Source organism: Protopterus annectens, chromosome 17.part0 (genome assembly GCF_019279795.1).
Source record: "Protopterus annectens isolate FY-2018-M chromosome 17.part0, PAN1.0, whole genome shotgun sequence".
NCBI classification, from domain to species: domain Eukaryota; kingdom Metazoa; phylum Chordata; order Ceratodontiformes; family Protopteridae; genus Protopterus; species Protopterus annectens.
In genome coordinates, this window is record NC_056751.1 from 111,229,795 (window position 1) to 111,254,372 (window position 24,578).

General features: G+C 37.7%; 1 protein-coding gene across 1 annotated transcript in view; it reads right to left on the reverse strand.

Moving 5' to 3' along the window:
- TMEM175 (transmembrane protein 175) overlaps positions 1-24,578 on the reverse strand; it is a 668,934-nt gene that overhangs the window by 124,203 nt on the left and 520,153 nt on the right. The window contains exon 9 of the mRNA XM_044059461.1: positions 6,333-6,468. Within this exon, the coding sequence (XP_043915396.1) occupies positions 6,333-6,468 (136 nt within the window). The remainder of the gene's footprint in view (positions 1-6,332; positions 6,469-24,578) is intronic.

Here is a 24,578-nt window from a genome sequence, read left to right on the forward strand (position 1 = left end):
TCAGTTTTGAACCAGAATTATAAATGCTTCATGCAAATTCAAGCCGACAGGTTAGGTAGAATACTTCAGAAGTTAATTCACAAGGATCAGACAAGGCTTTGTTAGTGGGAGGAGAGCAACAGGAATAAATGCTTTGTTAATTATGCAGGATACAGTAGAAAAGGGGACAGAGTTAGCGTGCACTTCGCTAGATGCAGATAAAGCTTTTGATCAGGCAACATTGTCTTAAACTTTCAAAATGGGAAATAAATGGGGATTCCCAGAAAAATGGATTGGTTGGCTAAACAAGTTGTACAATGGAGCAACAACCAGGATAAAGATTTGGGCAAGCCTTTCAGAGAAAATAGAGACTGAAGAAGGCACAAGGCAAGGTTGTCCATTGCCTACCCTTCTATCTGCAGTGTATATATAGAGCCATTAACAGAGGCAATAAGGAACTCAGATAACAGAGGTATAAGGTGGGGGAAGGGGAGAAGAAAGTCACTCTAAGCAGATGATGTCCTGGTCATAATGATACACTACAGAAAGGATAGGAAGAGGCTCTGGGAACCATGCATAATTCTGAAAGAGTTTCAGGGTATAAGATAAAGAAAATACCAAGGCAGTTAGGGTATCAAAAGGGGAAGAAGGAGAAAGAAGAATAGATGGGAAATGGGATGAGAAAATCAAGTACTTGGGAATTTGGCTGAGTGATGCAGCAGAAAAGTCAAAACAACAACATGAACAAATCTATGACAAAACCAAAATATAATTACAGAAATGGAGGATGATAAAATTGGACATAGACCAAAGGATACAAACAATACAAATCTGTATATTACCACAATACACATTTTGCTGGACAGGCCTCTCAGCTAATTCCTGAGGTAGGAATGCTAAAAAAAACAGTGAAACAAATGTGCACAGAATTTTATGTGGGATGGGGAAAAATCATGAGCATTGTGGGAGATACTGGAGGAACCCTAGCATGCATCATATCTAATATATTGAGAATGGAAAATGAGGATTATGAAATTGATTGGAAGAAGATGATTTGAGGGAGACGGAGAGGTGCAAGAGAAGTAAGGGAAACATAATTACAACATGGCCGGAAGCATCAACAGATGAGTTACAGTTAAGGATGACCTAGGAAGCGCAGAAGATATTTGGCAGCAAATGGAAAGATCCTTATTGAAAGACCTGGAAGGTCAGGGTAATATCTGTAGAGAGGACAGCACAAGATAAGCAGTTCACAGACATTATTTGGAGACAGATAGTAAGGCAAGATCTTATCAGTTATTGACTACAGATGATAACTGGAGGGTAAATAGAGACAGAAGAGGCGTTCCGACCTGAAAGAAACTTAAAATGGGACTATCAAGGAGAAACAAATAGAACAAAACTGAAAAAAAAAGCATAGGGAAAGGTAAGGAAATACCAGGAGAAAAGGGAGAACAACTAAGGGATTAATCAAGATGGGGAAAATGGTTAAGAGAATGAGCATCCAAAGTACAGGAAAAACATAAAAATATAGGGAAAAGAGCTAGGCCTATCAGTCCAGGAAGAAGAGTGACACACAATAATGAGTTTACCAAGGGCAGTAACAAAAACAAGGATGTTTAGAATCTTCACCTGAAAAGTGCTTACATATTTTTTTATAAACTAGCCAGAATGTTCACTGGGGTAGATGGTATGTGCTGGAGATGTAAAGAAGGGAGTGGGGGGCCTGGAGGCATATCTTTTGAGATTGGGTTAAATTGGATGGGTATAAAGAGGAGCTGTAAGACCTGCTGACAGCAGAGATTTTCTGGCAGTAAATAAATTGACGCCAAAGCTTTTCCTGTTAGGATATGAAAATGCAGTTCCACAGGAAGACACGGAGTTGATAGGATTCTTGATGACAATAGGGGGAAAAGCGATTATATGGAAATGGAAAATGAAGAACCGCCAAAGGGGAGGAGATTGAGAATTACTGAATAAGGTGAATAAGGAAAAAAGAGGATTCACAGAGGGATAAGAATAAAGAAGTTAGAGAAAAAAATGGGTTAAATGGGAAGTGAAGGACATAGAACAAGGAGACAGGAAAAGAGCACATAAAAGGGGGGAGAATGGGCCAAGCCAAGATTCAGTAATAAAAATATAGCGGTGGTGGTGCAGTGGTAGCATTGTCGCCTCACAGCAAGAGGTTCTCCCGTTCGATTCTCGGCTGGAGCACCTTGTGTGTGGAGTCTGCATGTCCTCCCCATGGTCGAGTGGCGTTCGAAAGACATGCGTGAATGGGCGTTGGGCTGGTACCTTGACACCATAAAATCGGCTGTCAATCATTAGCGGACCGGAGTTCCGCTGTGGCGACGCCTAACTGGGAAAAGCCGAAAGAAACAACATAATGAGTATTTTGAGGAGTGTGAAAGTTATGTAAATATTATTCTTAGGTGTTCTATATCTAAACTGAAGAAGATTAGGTACAATGACAGAGATATAAATATATACTTTTAGGATTAGTCAGTAGGGGAAGAACTGGAAGGGAAGACAAAGCATAAAGAAGGAGATATAAACAAGGTAATAAGTAAAACAGAATGGAAAGTCTAAACAATGAAAGTTATAGCTGTGAGGGATGACGCAAGACGGGTGCCAAGGTATACAGCAAAATGCAAGGGGGTTAATGTAGATATTAACATTAACCTCACCATTGTATGAATAAGGATTGCATAACTACTCAATTGACTGACTGCAATGGCATTTGTGATAGTTTGAATTGTGGGATTGTTCACGTTACATGTCTTGTTTTATGGTATGAATAAAAGAATTTAAAAAAGCAAAAAATTAACATTCCCATTTAAAAGAGAATAGTCACGTGACAGTCAAGAAAAAACACTTTTTTTCTTATCTAAAATAGATATAAATATTTTACAGAAAAAAAAAGTTTTCTGTCACAAAAATAAAGTGGAAGTTTTTTCCCCTCAAAGGAAAGTTATTTGCTCCGCAGAAAAGCAGCATTAGCCAACTGTCAATCCCAGACAGCTCACAGACGTGTACTTTCTCTTTGGCAAGAAAAATTGGAAAATTCTGGAGGACTTGGCATCCAAATCTGATTTTTACTCAGTTCGGCTTGAGATGGCCAACACTTTGGGCACATGGAATATACCTTGAAGCTTTGGAAGCAGGCCAGCTGTTATTGTCCTTGGCAGGACATGACCCATGTGGCATAGGCTACTGCAGCAGTGATCAAATGAAGAACATCTTGAGAAGCGAAGTTAAAGTCTAATTTCTGTCCCTCAGACTAAGAATCTGAGAAAGAAGAAAATATTTTATTTTTTAAATTAAATGAAGACAGAAAATAAAAAGTGAAAGGCTTTACAGAATCCTTTATCACAGCCCACACAATCCTCCTTGTCTTGCCTATGTAACACAGGAGAAGAAAAATGCTTGACTTTACTTCCTTTTTATGGGAGACCCAAAAGAAAGAGTGTGTCCTGAAGAACACTGGGAACCAAGCTACTCAGAGTGGCTTTGTGAAGGAAAAACATCTGCTCCTCATCATTCAATAGTTACAAGAGTGGTTTTCCTTTGCCCCAAGAGAAGAGCTGAACAGCTGCAGAGGACATACCTGCCTTTCAGTCTTTAGAGGCCTACCAAGAGGGGGACTGACAGAAACTGATGAATGGTCTGAGGAGCCAGACATGGCCACAGCAGAATCACTTACTGGCAGATAAGTTGAAGAGGAAACTGGATTCCAGACCAAAGCCTTCCACAGAACTTTTCTTGCAGCTTGGAGAGGGAATAACCAAGGAGATGGGACCCAGGTCCATGTCTCCACTGAAAGAATTACATGATAAGCAGGTAGTGGAGCCTTGGTATGCTGGTCATACCATGTGACCACAAAATTAAATTTTGAGGTAAAATTGTTTTTAGTGACAAGCATCAAAACCATTAGACTTAGCCCCTAGCAATAGATTTTGATGGAAAAGTTAAACTTTTCCTCACAAAAACTGATAAAAAGGATGGAAGTCCCCAGTGAGGTACTTATCTGCCCAGTCTTGAAGAAGTGGTAGCTGACTGTCGACTATTTGAAGCCACAGGGAAGAGCACACTGATGGTAAGATAGTTATGAAGGTTTGTTCCCCTAACCACTGACCTTATACTGCTCTTTTTGAACTATACACTGCTTAGCGACTGTGGAAGGTGTCCTAAAGCTTTGAAAGTTGTCCAGTCATCCAGTCTTTGGCAGGAAATGTCAAATATAGCTTAGGTTACTACAAGAGCGATCTAATGATGCACATCAGCATTTCCTGAACTAAGCAAATGAGCAGGTTTGTCCAGAAGAGTATTTTTGTGGCCATTGTGCAAAATACCTTTGGGCAATACTGAAACAACAAGTTCCTAGGGTTCAATGTACAATCCTGTATTAGAAATAAAAATATCTATTACAAAGAAGCATCCGGACTGGTGATTAAATATCCATAATATTTATAATTCCAAGTACTCTGATATAAAATTAATTAAATACCCATTTAGTCAAAACAGAAATCACTCTACAGTTATCCTCCCTCTGTACTCAGTTCTGATTAGATGTACTAAAAAGAGCAATGCCACCTCTGGCATGTATCTATCTGGACCCATCATGCTAGCTGAAAGACCCTAGAGATTCATAACTAAAAAGATTACTGGTTTAAAGACTTTCAGCTACCAAGACAGGCTTGACGATCTATCACTACTGTCTTCTATAGACTCCCACATGGAGATCTGTGTCTTGCTTACCTGACATTAAGAACACAAACCCTATTTGATCTCTAGCACCTCCGGAAGACAAACAGCTCGGCTAACTCTCAAATTAAGGATTTACATCTCTGCCAAGATACAAATAAAACACACTGGTGGGACAACTATATTACTCAAAGTTTACCTCTTTGGGACAAACTGCCTTTACACATAAAACAGAGTGACACCCTCACATCCTTCAAGTCCAACTTTGTGAAATGGAGGGACACCCACAAGTTTATTCCTGACCTGAACAGCTTTGGAAGCACTTCATAAAGGTAGGATCTGAGCTCTAGACGTACTTGTTTTGTAATCTATATATTCATTTATTTTCCAGTTAAAATGGTAAAAGGAATTGTTTCAAAGTACTGGACCATCTTCAGTCATGACCCAGGTCAAATGGCAAAAACAAACACACAGCAGAATATACATGAACAAGACCAAATGACCTAATTCCTATGACCCTATGAGTAGTACGAATACAGCTTTAATCTGGACTAGCTTCCCAATATGTGTGTGTCTACAGTATCCTCCAAAGTACTCTTCACTTTTCAGGAAGAGACTATTTCATATCAAAACAATTCAGAAGAGGTAAATATTGTAAATGAAGTAGTTTGCACTGAAATGTGGCATTAAAATATTTTGAAACCAAGGTCATATGAACAAGACAGCAACAAGCCATTCAGTGATGTGCATTGTGCAGATTTCCACAGCACTTCCAGACACTAAACATACAGTGTAGGTATACACTGAAATCCTTACATTACACACCCGAATATCTTAGTTATTACTTCTAGGGTTATACAAAGCTCAGGAAGAAGTTGACTGCTTTTACCTTCCAGGAGTGGTTGGTTATACATTAATATCCACAAAGTATCATGCAGCTAATACTAAGGGCTCACTTTTGGTAATACTTTTACTTCCTGGTTGATCTTTATGCAACATTACTGTGCAATACTATTGCTGTGTTTGTGGCTCACTAGTCGGTCAGGCATATTGAATTTGTACAACCATGGTACAACCTACCTGAAAGACTAGAATAACTACAAAAATCATTGAAATTTAGACCTATTATTGGCTGATTCTCGGCTGGGCTTGGGAGTGCCTTCTGTGTGGAGTCTGCATGTCCTCCCTGCTGTTGGGTAGCGTTCGAAAGACATGCGTGCGTTGAAAGTTGAGCATCGAGCTGGCACCTTGGAGTTTTGTAAAAATCTACTGGCAATCATTAGCGGACCGGAGTTCCGCTGTGGCGACCCCTTACCGGGAAAAAGCTGAACGACAAACAACAACATTGGCTGATTTGTAAGCACATTATCTGAAGTCAATTAGCTGCAATGAAGGTAATTTACAAATTCATGTGTTTCACATGTGGGTCCTTTAATCCTACCATAAGACATCTTCTTAAGCCCACTACCATCTTCTGATCTTGTTAATCTTGTTGTTAAACTCCTTGTCTCAAATCATATTGAAAAGTGCTTCAGAACTTTACAGGGTCACTGCTGAGCAATACAAATATTTCATTTCTGTGGCTCAGATTTACTGATTTACATACAACAAGGTGGTAATCAATACTGCAGAAGTGAAAGAAGACTTGCCAAATATCCAAGATAAGCAGTGTAGCCACAATGGCATAGACACCATCACTAAAGCCCTCCAATCGCTCCTTACTAAGTGGTTCATTGAGGTGAAAGCTGAAGAGGTCTAAACTCCGAGGTTGTTCTTCCACAGAACCTGCAGTGAATATAAAACAATAAACAATAGTTTTATAGTGCAATAAATACATATTTTACATATGCACTGCTCAGAATGTAAATTATAGCCAACAAGACATAACAAGGGTAGAGTTATACTTTACTTTGATGGTAGAAGATTGGCCTTTGAGAAATGGGGAAATAGTTCAACTGTGTGAGGGATCTCACCACATTTGTACAAGGGAGAGGTCATTGTAGTAGAAATCATAGCATGGGAAGGGTGTACCTGACACTTTTTGTAAGCAATCTTATCCTCTTCCATGATCTTATTTTGCTGCAATAATGACATAGGATGTCACAACCCCTGTACAAATGCAACACTGATGCACTTTTCCTTTTCTTTGTGTTAGCCATAAGCCTGTTGCATGAACTATAACATGTTATGACAGACAACAGTGTCAACACATCTTAAGTTTTACAGAGGTGCACAATGAAGTTTAAAAATAACTAATTGCTGAAAAGCTCATCATCTTAATAATGCACTTTCAGTAAACTGTGTGTTGGATATCAATACTTAACAGACACACATTCTCAAATGTTCTTTCCAGGGGGTGAGGGTGGGTGGATGGGAACCCATTATTGCTATACTGGCCTTTTCCATGAAAATATAAATCATATCACCCATGTGTGCTGTTCCAAAAGACCCCCTTCTGTCACATATCCCCACCTTGACACACTTCACAATGTGATTTAATGCACCAGGTTATCTGGTTGCTCGCAGTGCCCATACTCCTCATTTCCACTCCCACACACTTGTTCAACAAACCCCAAAAAGCACAAGAATATAAAATTACATAGCTGTTATACTTAGAGGAAAAGCCCACTTCAAGATGCTGTCAATGAAAACAGGAATGATGGAAGGGTAATAATCACTTACTACAGTCTTCTCACAGATGAAATGATACAGTGAGAACAAATCTGTCCTGACTCTGCAGACTCTGTGCAATGGGTAATTTCTGGTATGATGCCAATCAGTGAAACTGAGTGGCTCAGAAAAAGCCAGAACTAGACAGCCAAAATACAAGGGCAAAACAATGAATACATTTTTGAATCGCTGAGGCACCAAAACAGGTGGGAATCTTGGAATTAGTCCAAGCAATAATATTCAGTGAAACTGTACAACAATAACCAAGTGGTTGCAAAGCAGGTGTCCACAGTACACATTCTTGAAAAAGACATGCAGTCATGCTCAACATGTAATGCCTTTAAAGCTGCTGCATTTTCTAACAGGCCAGCTGGTAGGAAAGGGCAATGCAGTTACATACACAGCTGAATAGGACTACCTATGCCACGTTTCTCTTTACCTGAAGCAAAGGTAACAAACAATTTGCATCTTCCTGAATTTATATATCCTGTTCAGGTAAAATCTGGCCTACGGTGCATAATCAAATTGTGACTTTCATGAGCTCTCCACTGGATTCTGTCCCAGGAAAGAAAACTGGGAGATGAATGAACAAGCTTAATGACAGTTCAGAAACCATTTTGGGAAGACAGTCTTGATTAGTCTTAAGAGACATCCTATCTTTGTGAAAGACCGACTAAAGTTTCCAAAAGGAAAGATCCTACAAGCTCAGAAATCCTGCAAGCAGAGCTTAATGACTTTCAAAACATCTTCTAAAAAGATGAACTTTAGAGGTGCCAAATCAGCCAGTTAAAATGGAAGCAATTCAAATCTGTCAATCAATAAGTTCATTTTTTTTTTCAAAACACCTCTACTGAATCATCACTTGCACCACAAGCAAATCCACATTCATACAAAAGCAATCACACTACACCAGCATAATAAACACCATACCCTACACATTTTGCTATACATCATACAACCCAAGCAATACCACATAACCATTCAATTCTTGTCTTTTTCCAAGCAAGAAACATCTTTAGCAAACCATCACCTACTGCATAGGCAACCATACATCTATACAAATGAAAACAAACCATGCCGACACAATCCTAGTTGCAAGCATTCTACACCACAAACCACAATGACACACTCCCAGTTGCAAATGCCATACACCACCTGTAATCCACCCAATCCTTGCCACACAAACACCACATAGCTCACCCAAGTCCTGCTGCCCCTAGACCCCAACTCCTGACCTGCATGCACTGCACCTACAACTCCTATCCCCTCCCATGCAGTTTGCTCCCACCCCCTCCAAAGATCTCAACTGTAGCCATTCCATCTCTGCCACTGCACTCACCAATTCCAGTACAGTCAGCCTAGATTCTGACCTCAATCCACCAGCAATCGCATTCCTGGCAGCCACCACCACTAGACACAGCAAAGCCCCACCACGTCCAGGCAACTCCGACTGTGCACCACAGCCCAAAAGAAGCATCTCTTGCATGAGACCAATCTGCAAACCCAGCATCCCTGACAGCGCATACTGCAGGGAATCCCCAGAGTCCACCAACCCACCACATTCACAGAAAACATGCTCCCAGCCACCTCCCTCCTGTCCCCCCACCCCAACACCCACTGGCTGCCCAAGGAAAAATTCTCTGAAGTCCACTTGGGGTACAAAACATCCATGCAAACACCTCCAGGCAAAAATCCTAAATTTTCTCGATTTTGTTGCATATTTGGCATATATATATATATATATATATATATATATATATATATATATATATATATATATATCCTCCCATTGTTTCTTTGTGAATTGCTTATCTAATCTCTCTTCCCAACCCTTTCTAACCTTCTCTGATTCTTGTAGTTATCACACAATACAGAAGGAAAATGTTTTTTTTTAAATGGTAGAAGATTAAGAACTCCATTTAGGAACTGCTCAGCCATGCAATGCTGGACTGATGTCCTGCCTTCCCATAAGGTTATGATTTGAACAGCTGCTACTGTCTATGGAATAAGACCCAATTCAGAGGTACCAGAGACTGGTCAAGATGTAGAGTGCAGCAAACATATATAAACACACATATATCCATCAGGTCAAATTGTTAATATGTGTTTGGATGGCTCAAAAATCATCTATCACAATCCATCAAGTCCCACTGCATTTGCCATACAGAACAGTTGAAGCCTGTTTCATTAATTCAATTGGTTGTGTATCACTGTAAAAGCTTGTTTAGAGTTTTGGCAAAATATATTTTGTGGCAACAGGTTCAACAATCTTCGATGTTTAAAACATTCATCAATGAGAGTGTATGCCATGAAAGCACTCTTGTGGGAGCTCATTGAAATAATATTAACCTGTCAAACTGAAAGCATTAAAATACTAAAAAATAAACAAAAACATTTTTTGCAGATAGACAATGAAACCCAGCACTCCCACCCCTGCATCTCTAAATATTACAACTCTGAGATCATGCAACTGAGGGGATAAGGAGAAATTTCTCTACCTTGATCGCTTCATAGACAGACAGACACACACAAACACACACACACACACACACACACACACACACACACACACACACACACACACACACACACACACACACACACACACAAGAGTGTGCGTGAATTTCAATGAAACGAGAATCAACTAAACATAACTGAGATTCCTAGCTCAACAAAATGTGAACTCAGCTACCTGAATGACACACACACACACACACACACACACACGTACATATAGTAGTATTGCAGCTGATCATTTACTTGTATGGCTGACTACTTCAACATATGTACCATTTAGCTGACTGATTTGGTAGTTGAACTGTGAAGCTGCTGAGAGTGCAGTAATCATCTCAGTACTTTGTATGGTGTACTCAATGTTACTGTAGTTGTAACATAATATACTATCTTATGTTTATATTCTATGCAGCAATTGGGAAAGTTTCATATATATATATATATATATATATATATATATATATATATACATACATACATACATACAATGCTGCTGTTTTTATTGTAAGAGTTGTGTATTAGTAGCTACCAATTGCCACATAGTAAGTGTAAGGAGCATTTGTAGTTCTGCCGTCAGTAGGTGCAGACTGCAAGTTTTTGTATTATCATTTGTGATACAATGTTATCAACAAAGTGCCTGTCAACAGCAGCAGTTTGTGATGAATACTTACATGTACGTACACAAATGTACATAAATATATATGGAATTATGTGGAGTCTGGCATGTAATGCATGCTATATCTTATATTACCAGTTTAAGGAATGAGTTTTGCAATAAGTGGCAAAGACACAAATGATTAATCGAGTTCCCTATTCCTCTAACACAAGATACTTCATATATCACATAAATTAGGCACCCATATATCTCATTTATCCATCCAGTATTTCCTACTTACTTCACCAGGTTACATGACTTGCCCATGTTTCTCTTGAGCAGGGTTTAGGAAGTCTGTGCAAGTTTTAATGAATGTGATTTTTTCTTTTTTGCTGTTCTGATTTATCTTTAAGTTTTTCAAATATACATGTTTTTGATTGTATTTATCTTGCAATCAAAAGAAACGGGTATCAATTCATCTATCAGCTCAATGAAATCCAGTTTAATATTTGCTGCACAGTCACTTTGCAAAGGAACAAAAGTAAACTGGATACCTTATTTTGTACTAAATCACCTTAAATCATAATCTTGTAAATATTTACATACTTAACAGTGGTGTAAATATTATACCTGTAACATAGGCTTTCTAATTTTAACCTTTATCCTCCTAAAATAGAAAAAATATACACAACTAAAGAACATCGAATACTGTATACAAACTCAATTCATAAGCACCTAGAATGGAAAAAGAAGCATCTGTTTAATTATTGTCTTGGAATGTGGTCTCATTTATATTAACATACTGGACAGAGAGATGAAATCAGCACAAGAAACAAAAGGAAAGGGAGTTTTTGTTTTGAACTGAAATCATCCAGAGGGCTTGATGGGCCTGTTGTTTACTAAATCCCACCATGGTGAAACTAATATCTATCTATATGTATATAGACGGTCATACATAACATGAAAAAAAAGGAAAAAACGAATAACTAAGCGCATTCATCCCAGGATTAAAAAGTGCCCAGCCCTGGCAAAGACACTAGGGCTAGGGTTGATAGAAAGACTAGTGCAAAGTCCTCCAAGAATGAGAGAGATACTGCTGCTGCTGCTGTGTTGGGCCCTGATAGACCCCCACTGTGGCAATAGTCTACACAAAGTTAAAAAACTGACAAGTTACACAAGATGCCTAGAAATGGAGAAATGGACTTTTGAGGACAAAAAAAGAAATTATGCTGTTTCTTCTATGCAACTAACAGTTCCCAAAAATGGGTTACACTGCAAGAGCAAGGGAAAAATACAAAAGGGAAAAATCACTGAAATAGAAAAAATGGCAAACAGCACAGATGCCAATTTAAGGGCATTAACTGACCGAATAAAAATAAAGCAATATGTAGACAGGAAACATTAAGAGAGCTGGAAAAGGAAAAAAATGAAGTATTAAGAGAAAGAAAAAAGTCCAGAGGTATTTGCAACATTAAAGAGAGAGGAATGGACTTAAGAGCAGAACTGAGACTTAATATGGTGCAGTTTTTATATGCAGAAAAGAAATCAATGTTAACTAATAATCAAAAGCAAAGTCAAAAATATTTGAAAAAACATATAGGCAAAGGTACCTAGACATGGTTAATGTTACAAAAAAACCCCAGAAAGTATCACAGAAGTCCAATGTAGTGACAAGTATGCAGTTTGATACAGAAATGGAGGAAATTGAAAAGGAAGTGATAGATCAGTTATGAACTGACGGATATGAATGGGATTCTCGGATGCAAAGGCTATTTTAGAGTGGTGATTTATTAAAAGATGTACAGTCTGAAGAATTGACAGAAGTAGAACAATGCAATAGAACAGAAGATTACTAGTGAATTCAGTTAAATGTTGAAATTAGTAAATATGTTCCAAAAAACAAAAAGTCAAAGTCATTTCAAGGCAAGAACTTTCCACAAAGAGGAAGAAATAGCAGAAAACACAAACTGTAGAAGAAAATCTCAATCAGGAAGAAAATAATTTAAGAGAAGACCTGCTGGATTTGATAGAAATAGATAAATATAATAATATATATGAGAGATAGAGGCTGCTAAAACTGAACCAGACCCCAATAGTCAAAAGGTTAATATACCAAATTAATACAGTAATTGAAACGATAACGACAGATTCACATGATATAACAGAAATTAACATAATACATTATTCTGCAGTGAAAGTAATAGCAGACAAATTACCATAAAAATTGTGAAGCAAAGAAACACCAACAGGGCAAAGTACCAAACAGAGCGTAGCCCAATAAAAATAATGAAAGTTTGGTACTCCAAGACAATCGAAGCCGACCCCAAAAGTCAAATCAAGGTTCTTTTGCAAACTCAAAATTATCATGAAAGCATAAATTAGCACAGGAAAATAAAGGGGCAAACAGATCACCACCATGGAAGCACCGACTAGAAACACTTGTGAAAACAGTTAAGAAAAGAAGTATAATTAGTGGAAGAATACAGAAAAGGAAATCCATCTAAAATTTTTTTTAAAGTGAATGAGGTAAAACAAAAACACAAAATTGACTAAAAAAAAGGCCCAAACTTCACCAATCCAGTAAAAAAAAATGTAGAAATTAACCAGACTTCAAAGTGAATAAAATACTATTATTTTTATTAGTTAAAAACACATCACATAGGCACTTTCATCTCTCATGGAGACTTCTTCAAATAAAATACACTCACATTCATCGTCCTATTTATAAACTAGTTCATTAACCAATCATGAAATGCTAGTAATTTAAAAAATCCCCTGGGTTTAAATGTGTACAAAGCACATATTCCAATCACAAGTACTTGCAAAAACATTTTTAAGGTAGAATAAACTATGAAACATGTATTTTTATTTATTTTTATGTATTTTATCTGAAGAAGTCTCCATGAGAGATGAAAGCGCTTATGTGATGTGTTTAACTAATAAAACTAATAGTATTTTATTCACATTGAAGTCCGGTTAATTAAAACAAAAACACTACATGAACACAGAGCAGGATTTGAGTTGTACTATCTCCAACAATAAATTAAACATTTCTGCAAATGCTAAAAAAATTTAGGAGATACACTGAGAAATATAAAGAAAGGATACAAAACAAGCAGTTTATTTATGACCCAGAGAAATTATACAGGGAGCACGGAAAGAAAACAGCAACAGTTGAGGTACCACCAAGAGAGGAAATTAATGCACTCTGGAGAAATTTCTATGAGGGCCCAGTTGTGCACAATAAAGAGGCTGAGTGGATAAAAGAAACAAAACAGCAATTAAGATACTCTGATATAGAAGATTTGGATTGGAATGAAGTAACTCCTAATGAGATAGAGATAAAGGTAAGAAAGGTAAAAACTACCTATATGAACATCCTGAAATGACACCAGACTGGCTAACAAAGGGGAAAACCATGTTCATACTTAAGAAGTGAACCTGCAGATCACTATCGACCTATAACCTGTATAAGTTATATACAAGAATTGATGCAGATAACGTATACAGTCATTTAGATAAAATTAAACCATGGCCATAGAACAGAAGGAGAACAAAACAGATTCATATAGAATAAAGGATCATCTTCTGTTAAACAAAGCCATAATGGAGACCTGTAAAAATAATAGGAATATCAGTATAACATGGATAGATTACAAAAAGCGTTTGATAGTATTCCTCACTCCTGGATAATAGAATGCTTACAGATGTACAAGATTCATCACACATTGGTGTATTTTACTGCTGTTAGTATGAAGAAATGGCAAACCACTTTGTGTTGAACCAAAGAAAAGGATAAACTGCTAGCCATGGTGTGAAAATCCAGCATGGAATACTTCAGGGTGATTCCTTGTCATCATTAATGTTTTTGTCTTGCTCTCAATCCACTAAATTAATAATCAACAACTTAGGTAATGGATTCAACCTGAGTCAAAGAAAATCATCAAGTGAAAGGACATCTCATCTTCTTTTTGTGAATGTATAGTTTATCAAGTAAACACTGAAAGAGCAGCTACAAGTAGTTAAAATGTCACATGACACTGGAATGTCACCTGGTCTCAACAAATGTGCAAAAGCAACATTTGAAAGAGGAAAACTGAAGACTCAAGAAAATATAACACTTGGGCAATAATCTGATATAAAAGATTTTGAATAAAGAGTACAAAAATACCTTGGAGTAGAAGAAGGGACAGCAATACAGCATGAAAACTGAGAACAAAGCTAAGTAAGGAATGTTTTTGTTAAGACTAAAATTAATACTTAAAATTGCATGACATCTTTTCAATAAAGGTCAAGCTATAAATCAACTTGCACTTTCTGTTTTAACGTATACCTTCTGGGGTGATTGACTGGCCACAGAAAGAGCTGGATAACATTGACAGGAAAACAATAAAGTTGCTCTGTGTCCATCAAATGATATACAAGAACCAGTGTTTACCAAGATTATATATTCCTCGATCTGAAGGAGACTTCCTTGAAATAGACTACACATGTAGGCCCGTGATTGTGGGATTGCAAATGCATTTATTGACATTGTCATCAGATCCAAACATATTTAAACTTTTAAAACACGAACAAAGTAAATTTAAGATGACTTCTTTACTTAGGTTAGCAGACGCCTTTAGGAAAAGAGCAGGCATGGAAAGACAACCAAATGTGGATAAAAAAAAAACTGGTGACAACAGAAAGTGCAAAAAAGCAAAAAAAAAAAAATACAAAGAAAGAGATCAGGAAAAAAGAAAAGACAAATGGAAATATCACAATTATAGCAAGTATAGAGGTCTGTTGGAACAAATGACCAAAGTTGCTGTGTGCATGGCTTACACAGGGTGAATTTAAACCAAAAAATAGAAAGTTAATTTTGGTAGCCCAAGGTAGTGGATTATGTAGTAGATGCTTCATGAAATCCATAGAAAAGGCAGAAGATACAGACAAATGTAGGTTTTGCTCTACAGAACTAGAAACAGTTACACATCTTGCTGCAGGGTACAATATACTTACAGCTGAAGGTATGTATATGGAAAGACATAACAATATGGCAGGACTGTTACACTGGAGAGACTGAAAATATTACAACACAGATGCAGCTGCGACACATTGCAAACATGAACTACAAAGGATTATTGAAAATGATGAAATAATGATTATGTGGGATCACCCCATACTGGCAGCTAAGAAGGTACAAGCAAACAGGATATTGTAGTTAAAGAGAAAAAGACAAAAATAGCTTTGAATATTGAGATTGCTACACCCAGTGACTACAGTGCCTTATGAAATGAAAGACATAAATCTGTAAAATGTCAGGACTTTCAAAGAAAAACTAGAGTAATGTGGAATAAGGGCAGATGGACAGTTCCAGCTGTAGTAGGAGCAACTGGGCTAAAAAAAAATAATCTTCAAACAAATCTAAATATGTTGCCAATAAAAGTAATCCCTTATAAACTGCAGAAACAGGCAATTCTGGGTACATTGTAGGTGCTGAGAAGAAGACTCGTATCAAATGTTAAAGACTGAAACAAAACTGATTTCATGAACTTTAATTATCCCCTGACTTAGGAATGGGGTCCATCTACTGGGATAGATATGGAAAGGGAAGACCTGGGGGGGACCCTTGAAAGTATTGCTTGAATACAATTGTTTCCACCTTTTGGACGCCTATTGACATGTGCTTTATTTGAAACTGTAGTTAATGAATGGATGTTTTTTTAGCTGTGTTTCTGATGAAGTCTATGTTTTAATCTTGACAAAAGCACTTAAACTGTGTTTGTATATTAAAACTATACTTTTCAGTTTATTTAGTTTGGCTGTGCTGGTGTTTTTCTGTTTTCTTGCATCCAGGTTTTACAATGTTCAACTTGTTGGTTTTTGGTTTTACTGTGGTTATCTCTAGAGTTTTATTTCAATTATGTACATAATAACTAAGTAATCGATACAATACATCTCAGAGGTCCTTTTACCCACAGATATGCTACAGTACAAAATCATAGGTAGGTACTAGGCTATCAGCCCAAGGGCCTACGTAAGCCTAGCCAGCAAGGTTCCATAGCTTACGCCACCCAAGAAAGTTATTATCCTGTGCCACTGTCCAGCAGAGACACGGAAGTGATCCCCGGGGTGTATTTCCTATTTCCCATCCACTCATCAAGATTTTTCTTGAAGAGTGCTAATGAAGAACTTTGCTTGACATAGATGGGTAGCTTGTTCCAGAGTATAGGAAGTCTCTGGGACAGGAATCTATCCCTCCAGCATGTCCTGTTTATTGTGGTGACAAGGTTTAGGTCCCTAGGGCGTGTAGCTCGGAGGGATTGGGATTTCTTTAGGTGTAGCGTGCCCAAAAGCTCTGGGTTTGACATAGCTTTATATGTTAGGCAGAGATCACCTCAGAGTAGGCAATATGCTACGGAGTAAAGCTGGAGTTTTTTGAGGTGGTCAGTGTAGGGCATTTGTTTGAGGCTAGTAATCCTCTTTGTGAGGTACTTCTTTGACCTTTCCAGCTGCTGCAGATGTCTTGTGAGGTACATTCCAAAAGGGGCGTTGTACTCTATAATGGGTTTAATGAGTGATGAGTAGAGGGGAACAATGACCTTTTTTTTCCTGGATGAGAACCCTTTTATGATGAGGTGTGCCATGCAGAAGGACTTCCTGACTACTGTGGCAATGTGACTATCAAAGGAGAGACTATTATCCATCTGGGTCCTAAGGTCTCTTATCACGCATTCGGTGTTAAGTAGATTGCTGCCTATGTGGTAGTTCATGGGTACAGAGTTTTTACCAAAGGGGATGACACTGCACTTTTTGGCATTGAGCTTGAGGCCATGGCTCTGACACCAGGCATCTGTCTCAGTGAGGCCCTTCTGTAGGATGTCCACATCATTTGGGGACTTGACTATGGCTCTTAGTTTGCAGTTATCTTCATAAGTTAATACAATGCTAAAGAAGCAATAACTATATAAATATTGCATTAAAATATACAAAGATTAACAATAATACTATGAACGTCCGCACAATACTCTTAAAATTTTATTTATTCATTTTATTTAAATTTCTCTACCAGGATACAGCATAGATTGCAAATGACCAACTGTTTTAATATTTTTATTAAACTATCACTGAAGACATTGGCAAACAAACAGAACAGAAAACAAACCAACATTTTTCCAATTACATACATTATACATCACAGACATTTCTTTCTTTTTATCTGTTATCAGTCAGGCATTACATACATTTCTCAATTCCTGTCTTCCCTTAAACCTTAGTCCTCTTCCTGAACATTAGATTGCATACATCTGTCCCATAATGTTCAATTATTTCTATGGAATGTGCTTCTTCCCTTTTCTAAAGATCTCCCTACCAGTTCTTTTATCTCTTTTAAAACATTTTACATTTCTCTAAACTGTGCAAATGTTCACAATGAAGCAGCCAGGCAACTCCTTAAAATTCTTGTACATAAAAGTATTTTATTAAATGACCATGGAACGGTAAACGCTTTCGCTAACAAACTTCTTCAGACCAGATAACACAAAATAAAATAATGATCCATTTATAAAAATTCAAAAATCACATTAACCAACCACATGGATACACCAATTAAATCATCCATCCCCTTAAAGAAGAAACAGTATGTCAACCCCATTTAAATAAAAAGTTCATACTGCATTTCTATGAAGTGCATCAATGTGCATAGACATATGGGCAATACAATTGCATATGAAAATAAAAAATATAAAAATATATATGTGATAAAAAATGTATGCAAAAACCACAAATAAAAACAGTGATTCAATAATTCATTTCTGAATCCTCTGTTTTCTCAATAGGGGTTTTACTGAAGCCCTCTCATTCATTTTGTTTCGTCGATGATCTTTTCCTGTTATGGAAAGGAAGTCCAGATGAATTTATCGATGTTTCGTCGATGATCTTTTCCTGTTATGGAAAGGAAGTCCAGATGAACTTGCTGTATTCCATCAGATGATGAATGGTTTGACTGACTGTCTGAAATTTACCATTTGTTGGTTGTATACACGAATTGAGTATTCATTTGCACAGTTTTTATTTTTACTATTCTCTCAGCAATGAAGCATTTGTCTTGTGGATTATCTGCTGCTTTGTTTTATTTTACATTTCTCTGCTTTATACAAATGTTCATAAAATTTCCAAAATACCTTTACAGGGTCTCTTGTTATTTTTGTTTAAAAGACTAGACACATTGAAACATGTCATTTACAGTATCTGAATTTGTATTCATTTTTATGCGCCTTTACTATGAATGTTAGTGAGGAGTCAGTATAGGTTCCTATGTACATGAAATCCATTACAGTAATGATACAGCCTTAAATCTATGGGAATTGATCTAAACCTTTTGACAATTTCATTAGCACATTTAGTTTTGATAAAGTGCACAATGAAGTATGAAATTATCATGTACAAGTGTCAGGTCAAGGGCCATCACTAAATGTACCATATTCTAAAAGAGATCCAAGTGTCAAATGGCAACATTAAGCTCTCAAGTTGGTGCTGATGTTTGGAAGACAAAAGATGATTTTATTAACAATGATCATGAAAAGGAGAGGGTTTAAGGCAGAACTTTATGGTAGGCCAGTCTTAAATAGTGCAAGATATGACAGTAAATGGGTAAAAGACCTAAAATGAATGTCTGTCCAGGTACTCTTAACAAATACAGGATTGTTTGGCCCAGGCCATACATGTTAAGTTCCTCTAAATTCCACTGATGTGTCCGGTTCAAAGCTCCCAGTAAGACCAACAAAGATCTCAGCTGTAAGTTCATCTCCATCCATTTGTTCATAAACAAAGTCTGCAGGCAAGAGAAGGACTGTAGTTGTGCTATAGCTGCTGTGAAAACCCCATGCTGATGTTCACAAATGAGTCTAGCGTTTTTGAGGTGGTTCCCTTTCTGGCTGGACACTGACATTTTTATAACACTGTGGGTGGACCTGTCATGTGCAGTGGGATAAAAATGGATGCTTTGCATCGTTTAGGGAATACACTAGTGAGATGACAAGTCGATACTGTGAAATAGAGGTTTTGGGAAGAATGTATCAGCTATCAATGAGTGCAGCATATAAGCCATTAGAGACTGTTCTGACATGGATTAGAATATTTGCAGCCTAAGATTAATGAGTTAATGACAGTGAATGGAAGTTGAAGTTTGGTGTAGAATGTTTTTATTGAAAAATTAGAGGGCTTGAAAGGGGTAGTCACACTGCCATGCTGATCCACACAGTATCTTGCAAAAGCTTAATCTACTGAGATAAAGATGTGATGTGTTTGCTCTCCATTCTGTCAGCAATTAATGTACTGACAGAACCCCTTTAGCTTTCCTACAAGTAAAGCTGGTCTTTGCTTTGCGTACATTGTTTTAGCTAGACTTTTTACATGCTTTCAAGTTGGAATAATGCGGTTGTTCAGGATGGACTTTAACTTCCGTGTAGGATACACATGCTTCTTTTATTGGAATTGGAAACATTTTTAAGCTCAGATGTCAGTCAGATCAACATTTATTTAACAATATTTGTTTACCAGGCCAGTCCACCTAGGCTGTGAAACCCATTTTCAGCACAGGCTTGGTGAGAAAAGCTCCGCAAGTAATAGACGTTTTGTAGGTATATACAAGATTAACATACGGTTCAATGCACATTCAGATTACAAGATAATGTACTTATTTATTTATTTGTTTCTATAGATTTGTTTACAAGGAAAGTCCAACTAGGTTGTTGCTCATCTTCATTGGAGGTGTGGGGAGCAAACCTCCAAACACTTACAATAATAATATCCTAAATATAGACATGAGAACATATCAGTGCAACTTAACACTGGCTAAGAAATAAACAGTACAGTGTAGGAACACAGTTTTGGTATGTATAGTAATTGGGCAATAGCAGATGATTCAGTTTAAACCTTGTTTGGAAATAAAGCATACATAGTATAGCAGCACTCAGATACATACAGTAGCCTTATGATGTGCTAAAATAACATATAAAGTTAGATCTGACAGGGGTAAAATAAAACCATAGGACAGCAGAGGGAAGACAGAAATTGAGTGTGTTATAGGGAATACAGGAAGAGTGAAAAGAGAAGAGCTGAGTGACAGGAAGAGGTTTAGAGTTTAAGACTGGAATAAGGAGGGATGAGAGACTGGAGGGGTGAATGAATAATGGGGTGTGGAGTGTAGTTAGGAGAAGGTGCTTTTTATTATAATGGTGCTTGTGTTAATCTAGTGTAGAGCAGAAATGCATCCATGTATTAGATAGGAACGGAGCCATGTATTAGGTAGGAAGTAAACATAATATAAAACAAAAACATGCTTACTCATTATTTTTATTTTTATTTATTTTACATTTGTTGACTGGGCTAGTCTAACTGGATACATGTCCATTTTCAGTAGAGGCCCGGGGAGAAAAGCTCCAAGCATAAGCAATAACAATGTAAAAAAAGGAAACAAGTGTAATAAAGTCATATAAGGTAACAGTACTATGGTAACATTGGTAAAAGGAGAAAAGTAAAATGGCATTAAAAAATATTGACTATAAACATTCAGGTAAAAGTTAAACTAAATATAAATAAACAAATGCATTAGATAGAATTAGGGTAAGTGTGGAAAGATTAAAGTTCTTAAATTTTATCATATTACTAAGATTAAAGCAAGAAGAGAAGTAACTAGTTTTGGAGGCAAAGAGTTGGGGGGGAGGGGGAGGGTAAGAACAGGAGTGAAATAAAAGTTTCAGTCTGGGTTTGCACAAGGACAAAGCCACTTCGTTTTTAGATGTTCTTTTATGTGTTTTTTGAATTGAGATGCAGATGCTAGGGTAGATAGTTCAGGAGGGAGCCGATTCCAGTTTTTCCCTATAGTGTTTGAGAAAAGTGAATCACCAGCTTTGTTGTTAGATTTAATTGAGGAGACAAGGAGTTTATTTGCAGAATGTAGTGTAGCCAGATTTTTATATGGAGAGATCAGATTAGAGAGGATGGGGGTATCATTGGGGTGGTGTAGGATCTTTTGTGTGATAAGTAACTGTTGACAGAGTATACGGTTCTGTATTTCTAACCATCCTAGTTGTCTAAGGTTAAGGCAGTGGTGGGTTTTAAAGGGAGAGCATGTGATGAATCTAGCTATACTATTATAGCAGGTAGAAAGTTTAGAGATGTTGTTTTTAGATAGGTTAGTATATATAGCAGAGGCATAGAAAAGGGTAGAAATGAGGTGGGTTTGTGCGATAGTTTTCCTGGCTGAGGGGGTAAGGAAGTGTTTAATTCTGTAGAGGGTACCAAGTTTTTTGTTGACAGACTTTATGGTGGAGTTAATATGGTTGTCATAGTTAAGATGATTGTCAATTGTGACACCTAGTAGGTGGGTGGTAGTATCTGGTGCTATATTAGTAGCATTATTAGAGATTATAGAGAAGAATGGAGTAGGTGACTTATGAGTTGGCGTAAAAAGCAGTAGTTTTGTTTTTTTAGGATTAAGGAGAAGGCGATGTTGCATGAACCAGTTTTCTACTTTTTGGAATACAGTTTGGGTTAGGGACTGGAGGGAGGCTATGTTGTTGGAAGTATAGATTAAGGTAGAGTCATCTGCATACTGAATGCAAGTGGCATGGCGTATGTTCAAGTGGAGGTCGTTAATAAATATGGAAAAAAGAAGTGGACCTAAGATACAGCCTTGACGGACTCCAATATTTACAGTAAGTAAGGAAGACAAATTGTTATCCCAGAGTACAGCTTGCTGTCTATTTTAAAGATAACATCTGAACCATTGTAATGCTTGTAGATCGAGAGAATGGTACTTTAGTTTTTCAAGAAGTAGGGTATGATTAACCATATCAAAGGCTTTTGACAGGTCTATAAATAGTGCAGAGGAAAAGGAGTTATTATTGCGGTTTTTGTTTATAGTGTCAGTGAAGGAGAGAAGAGCAGTAGTAGTACTATGGAATGGTCTAAAGCCATGTTGGCAGTTGGCTAGTAGGTTATTTTGTAGAAGGTGGTTGAGTAGTTGTTTGTGAATACATTTTTCCATTATCTTAGCTAATGGGGAGAGTAAGGCAATGGGTCAGTTACAATCAGTATATGGAGAAAGAAGGATTTGGATTAAGAATCATTACAGAAATGCAAGTTATACAACTATGCGAGTGAGAATAAATAGAACATGCAAAAGCAAATTACATCATGTACAGGTTTAAAGAGACTAGAAGAGCGGTTTAGCTTTAGATGAGGAAAGTCAGATAGGGGCAGAGAAAGGTTGGCAGTATGCAGCTGTAAAAGTTAAGTTAAGCTAGCTATACGTGGTTCATGCCAGCTAACAAAGCCACTATATGCAGATGATGTGGCATTACAAGCAGACTCAGTACAGGAACTTCAACAAATGATAGGTGAATGGAATGCAAAACTGAAGGCATAAGGGATGAAATTCAATACAAACAAGAACAGTTGTCATGGCAGCAAATGAGAAAAAGGAAATTAATTAGTCTACTAGGTGGCTGGAGGGGAAAGGGGCTTCATCTTGAAGGCCAGTTGGTGGTGGCTAGTTGAAAAAAAACATAGGTGAAAGCTGCTTTGTTAACTGACAGAAGCCTCATGAATACAATAGAATGGGTATTTAGAAGGTTGGTGTGTTTGGAAAGTACTGATTCATAGGAATTTCAAGGTAACTGTGTCTTGCATCCAGTTAGACAGAATAGTGTAAAATCTTACCATAACCATAGATGTCCCTCTCTTCTATATGCTGCAGTATTCATAACATGAGGGAGTCTACCGCCAGCTGACTCGTACGTCCGGCCAGTATACAAAAATCTAGTGCTACTGCGAGGTATGTGTGACGTTGCACAGAATCAGAATATGTGTTGGTTGTAAAGTGACATTGGGGATAAAGCAGAAGTCAGCACATATCACACCTCAGAACTGAATGCCACAGAAAGCACCAGCCTCGTCCTAGGTGAGGAAAACATGCCCCCAAAAGCCACGGAAGCATCAGGGGGAATATGGTGTGTGTGTGTGTGTGTGTAATACTGCAGCATATAGAAGAGAAGGACATCTATGGTTATGGTAAGATTTTACACAACTATTCTATGTCCTTCTATTTATATGCTGCAGTATTCAAAACATAAGGGAGAATACCAAAGCTCATGCAGAAGAAGAACTGGGTGGAGGAGCAGAAATTCTCCACAAATGTATGCAGAATAGCCCTGGCAAAACCAGCTCTAGACATGGAAATGCCATCTAACTTATAGTGTTTTGTGAAGGTATGAACAGAAGACCAGGTAGCTGCTTCCAGGCTAGAGCAAGTGTCCCTTTAAAGAAAGCCCCAGAGGAAGACACTGCTCTAGTGGAATGTGCCCTTATAGGTGAGGGGAGATTCTTTCCATGAGCCACATAAAAGAAGGAAATAGTTTCAAAAATCCAAGTGGAAATATTCTGCTTGGAAACAGGCTGGCCCAGGGCCCTTGGGTGATAGGAAACAAACAGGCGGTTAGATTCCCAAATTGATTTGGTTTTATCCAAGTAATAACTGAGTTGCCTGTGCACATCTACAATGTGTAGGATCCTCTCACTAGAGGATTGAGGGGAAGGTAAAATGGTTGGAAGATTGATGGAGTGATTGAGTGATAACTAATTTACCACCTTGGGCATAAAGGAGGGGTTAGTGCGTAAGAAAACTGTATACCTGTGGAAAATAGTGAAGAGGGAAGAAGACATCAGAGCCTGTAATCAGACACCCTTCTGGCAGAAGTAATGGCCACGAGGACTGTTTTCCAGCTGCAGCGTTGCTGCGAAGCAGAACTTGCTGGCTCAAAAGAGGCCAGAGTAACTTTTTATAAGACAAAAGTTGATATCCCAAGGAGGAGGGACTGGTTTCATTGGTGGTGTGATGTAAAGGATGCCATTTAAGAAGAGTTTAACTTCCAACCTGGAAGCTGATGGGGGAGACATAGGCAGACATGCACAGATGGTAGAAAGATGAGCTTTTACGGAGGAGTATGACAGTCCACTCTTCAGTAATTCACACAGGTATGACAGGACCACTGGAACATCCACCAGCAGTGGTTGTAAATCCTTTTTAAGGCACCAGATGGAAAATCTTTTCCATTAGAAAACACAGGAT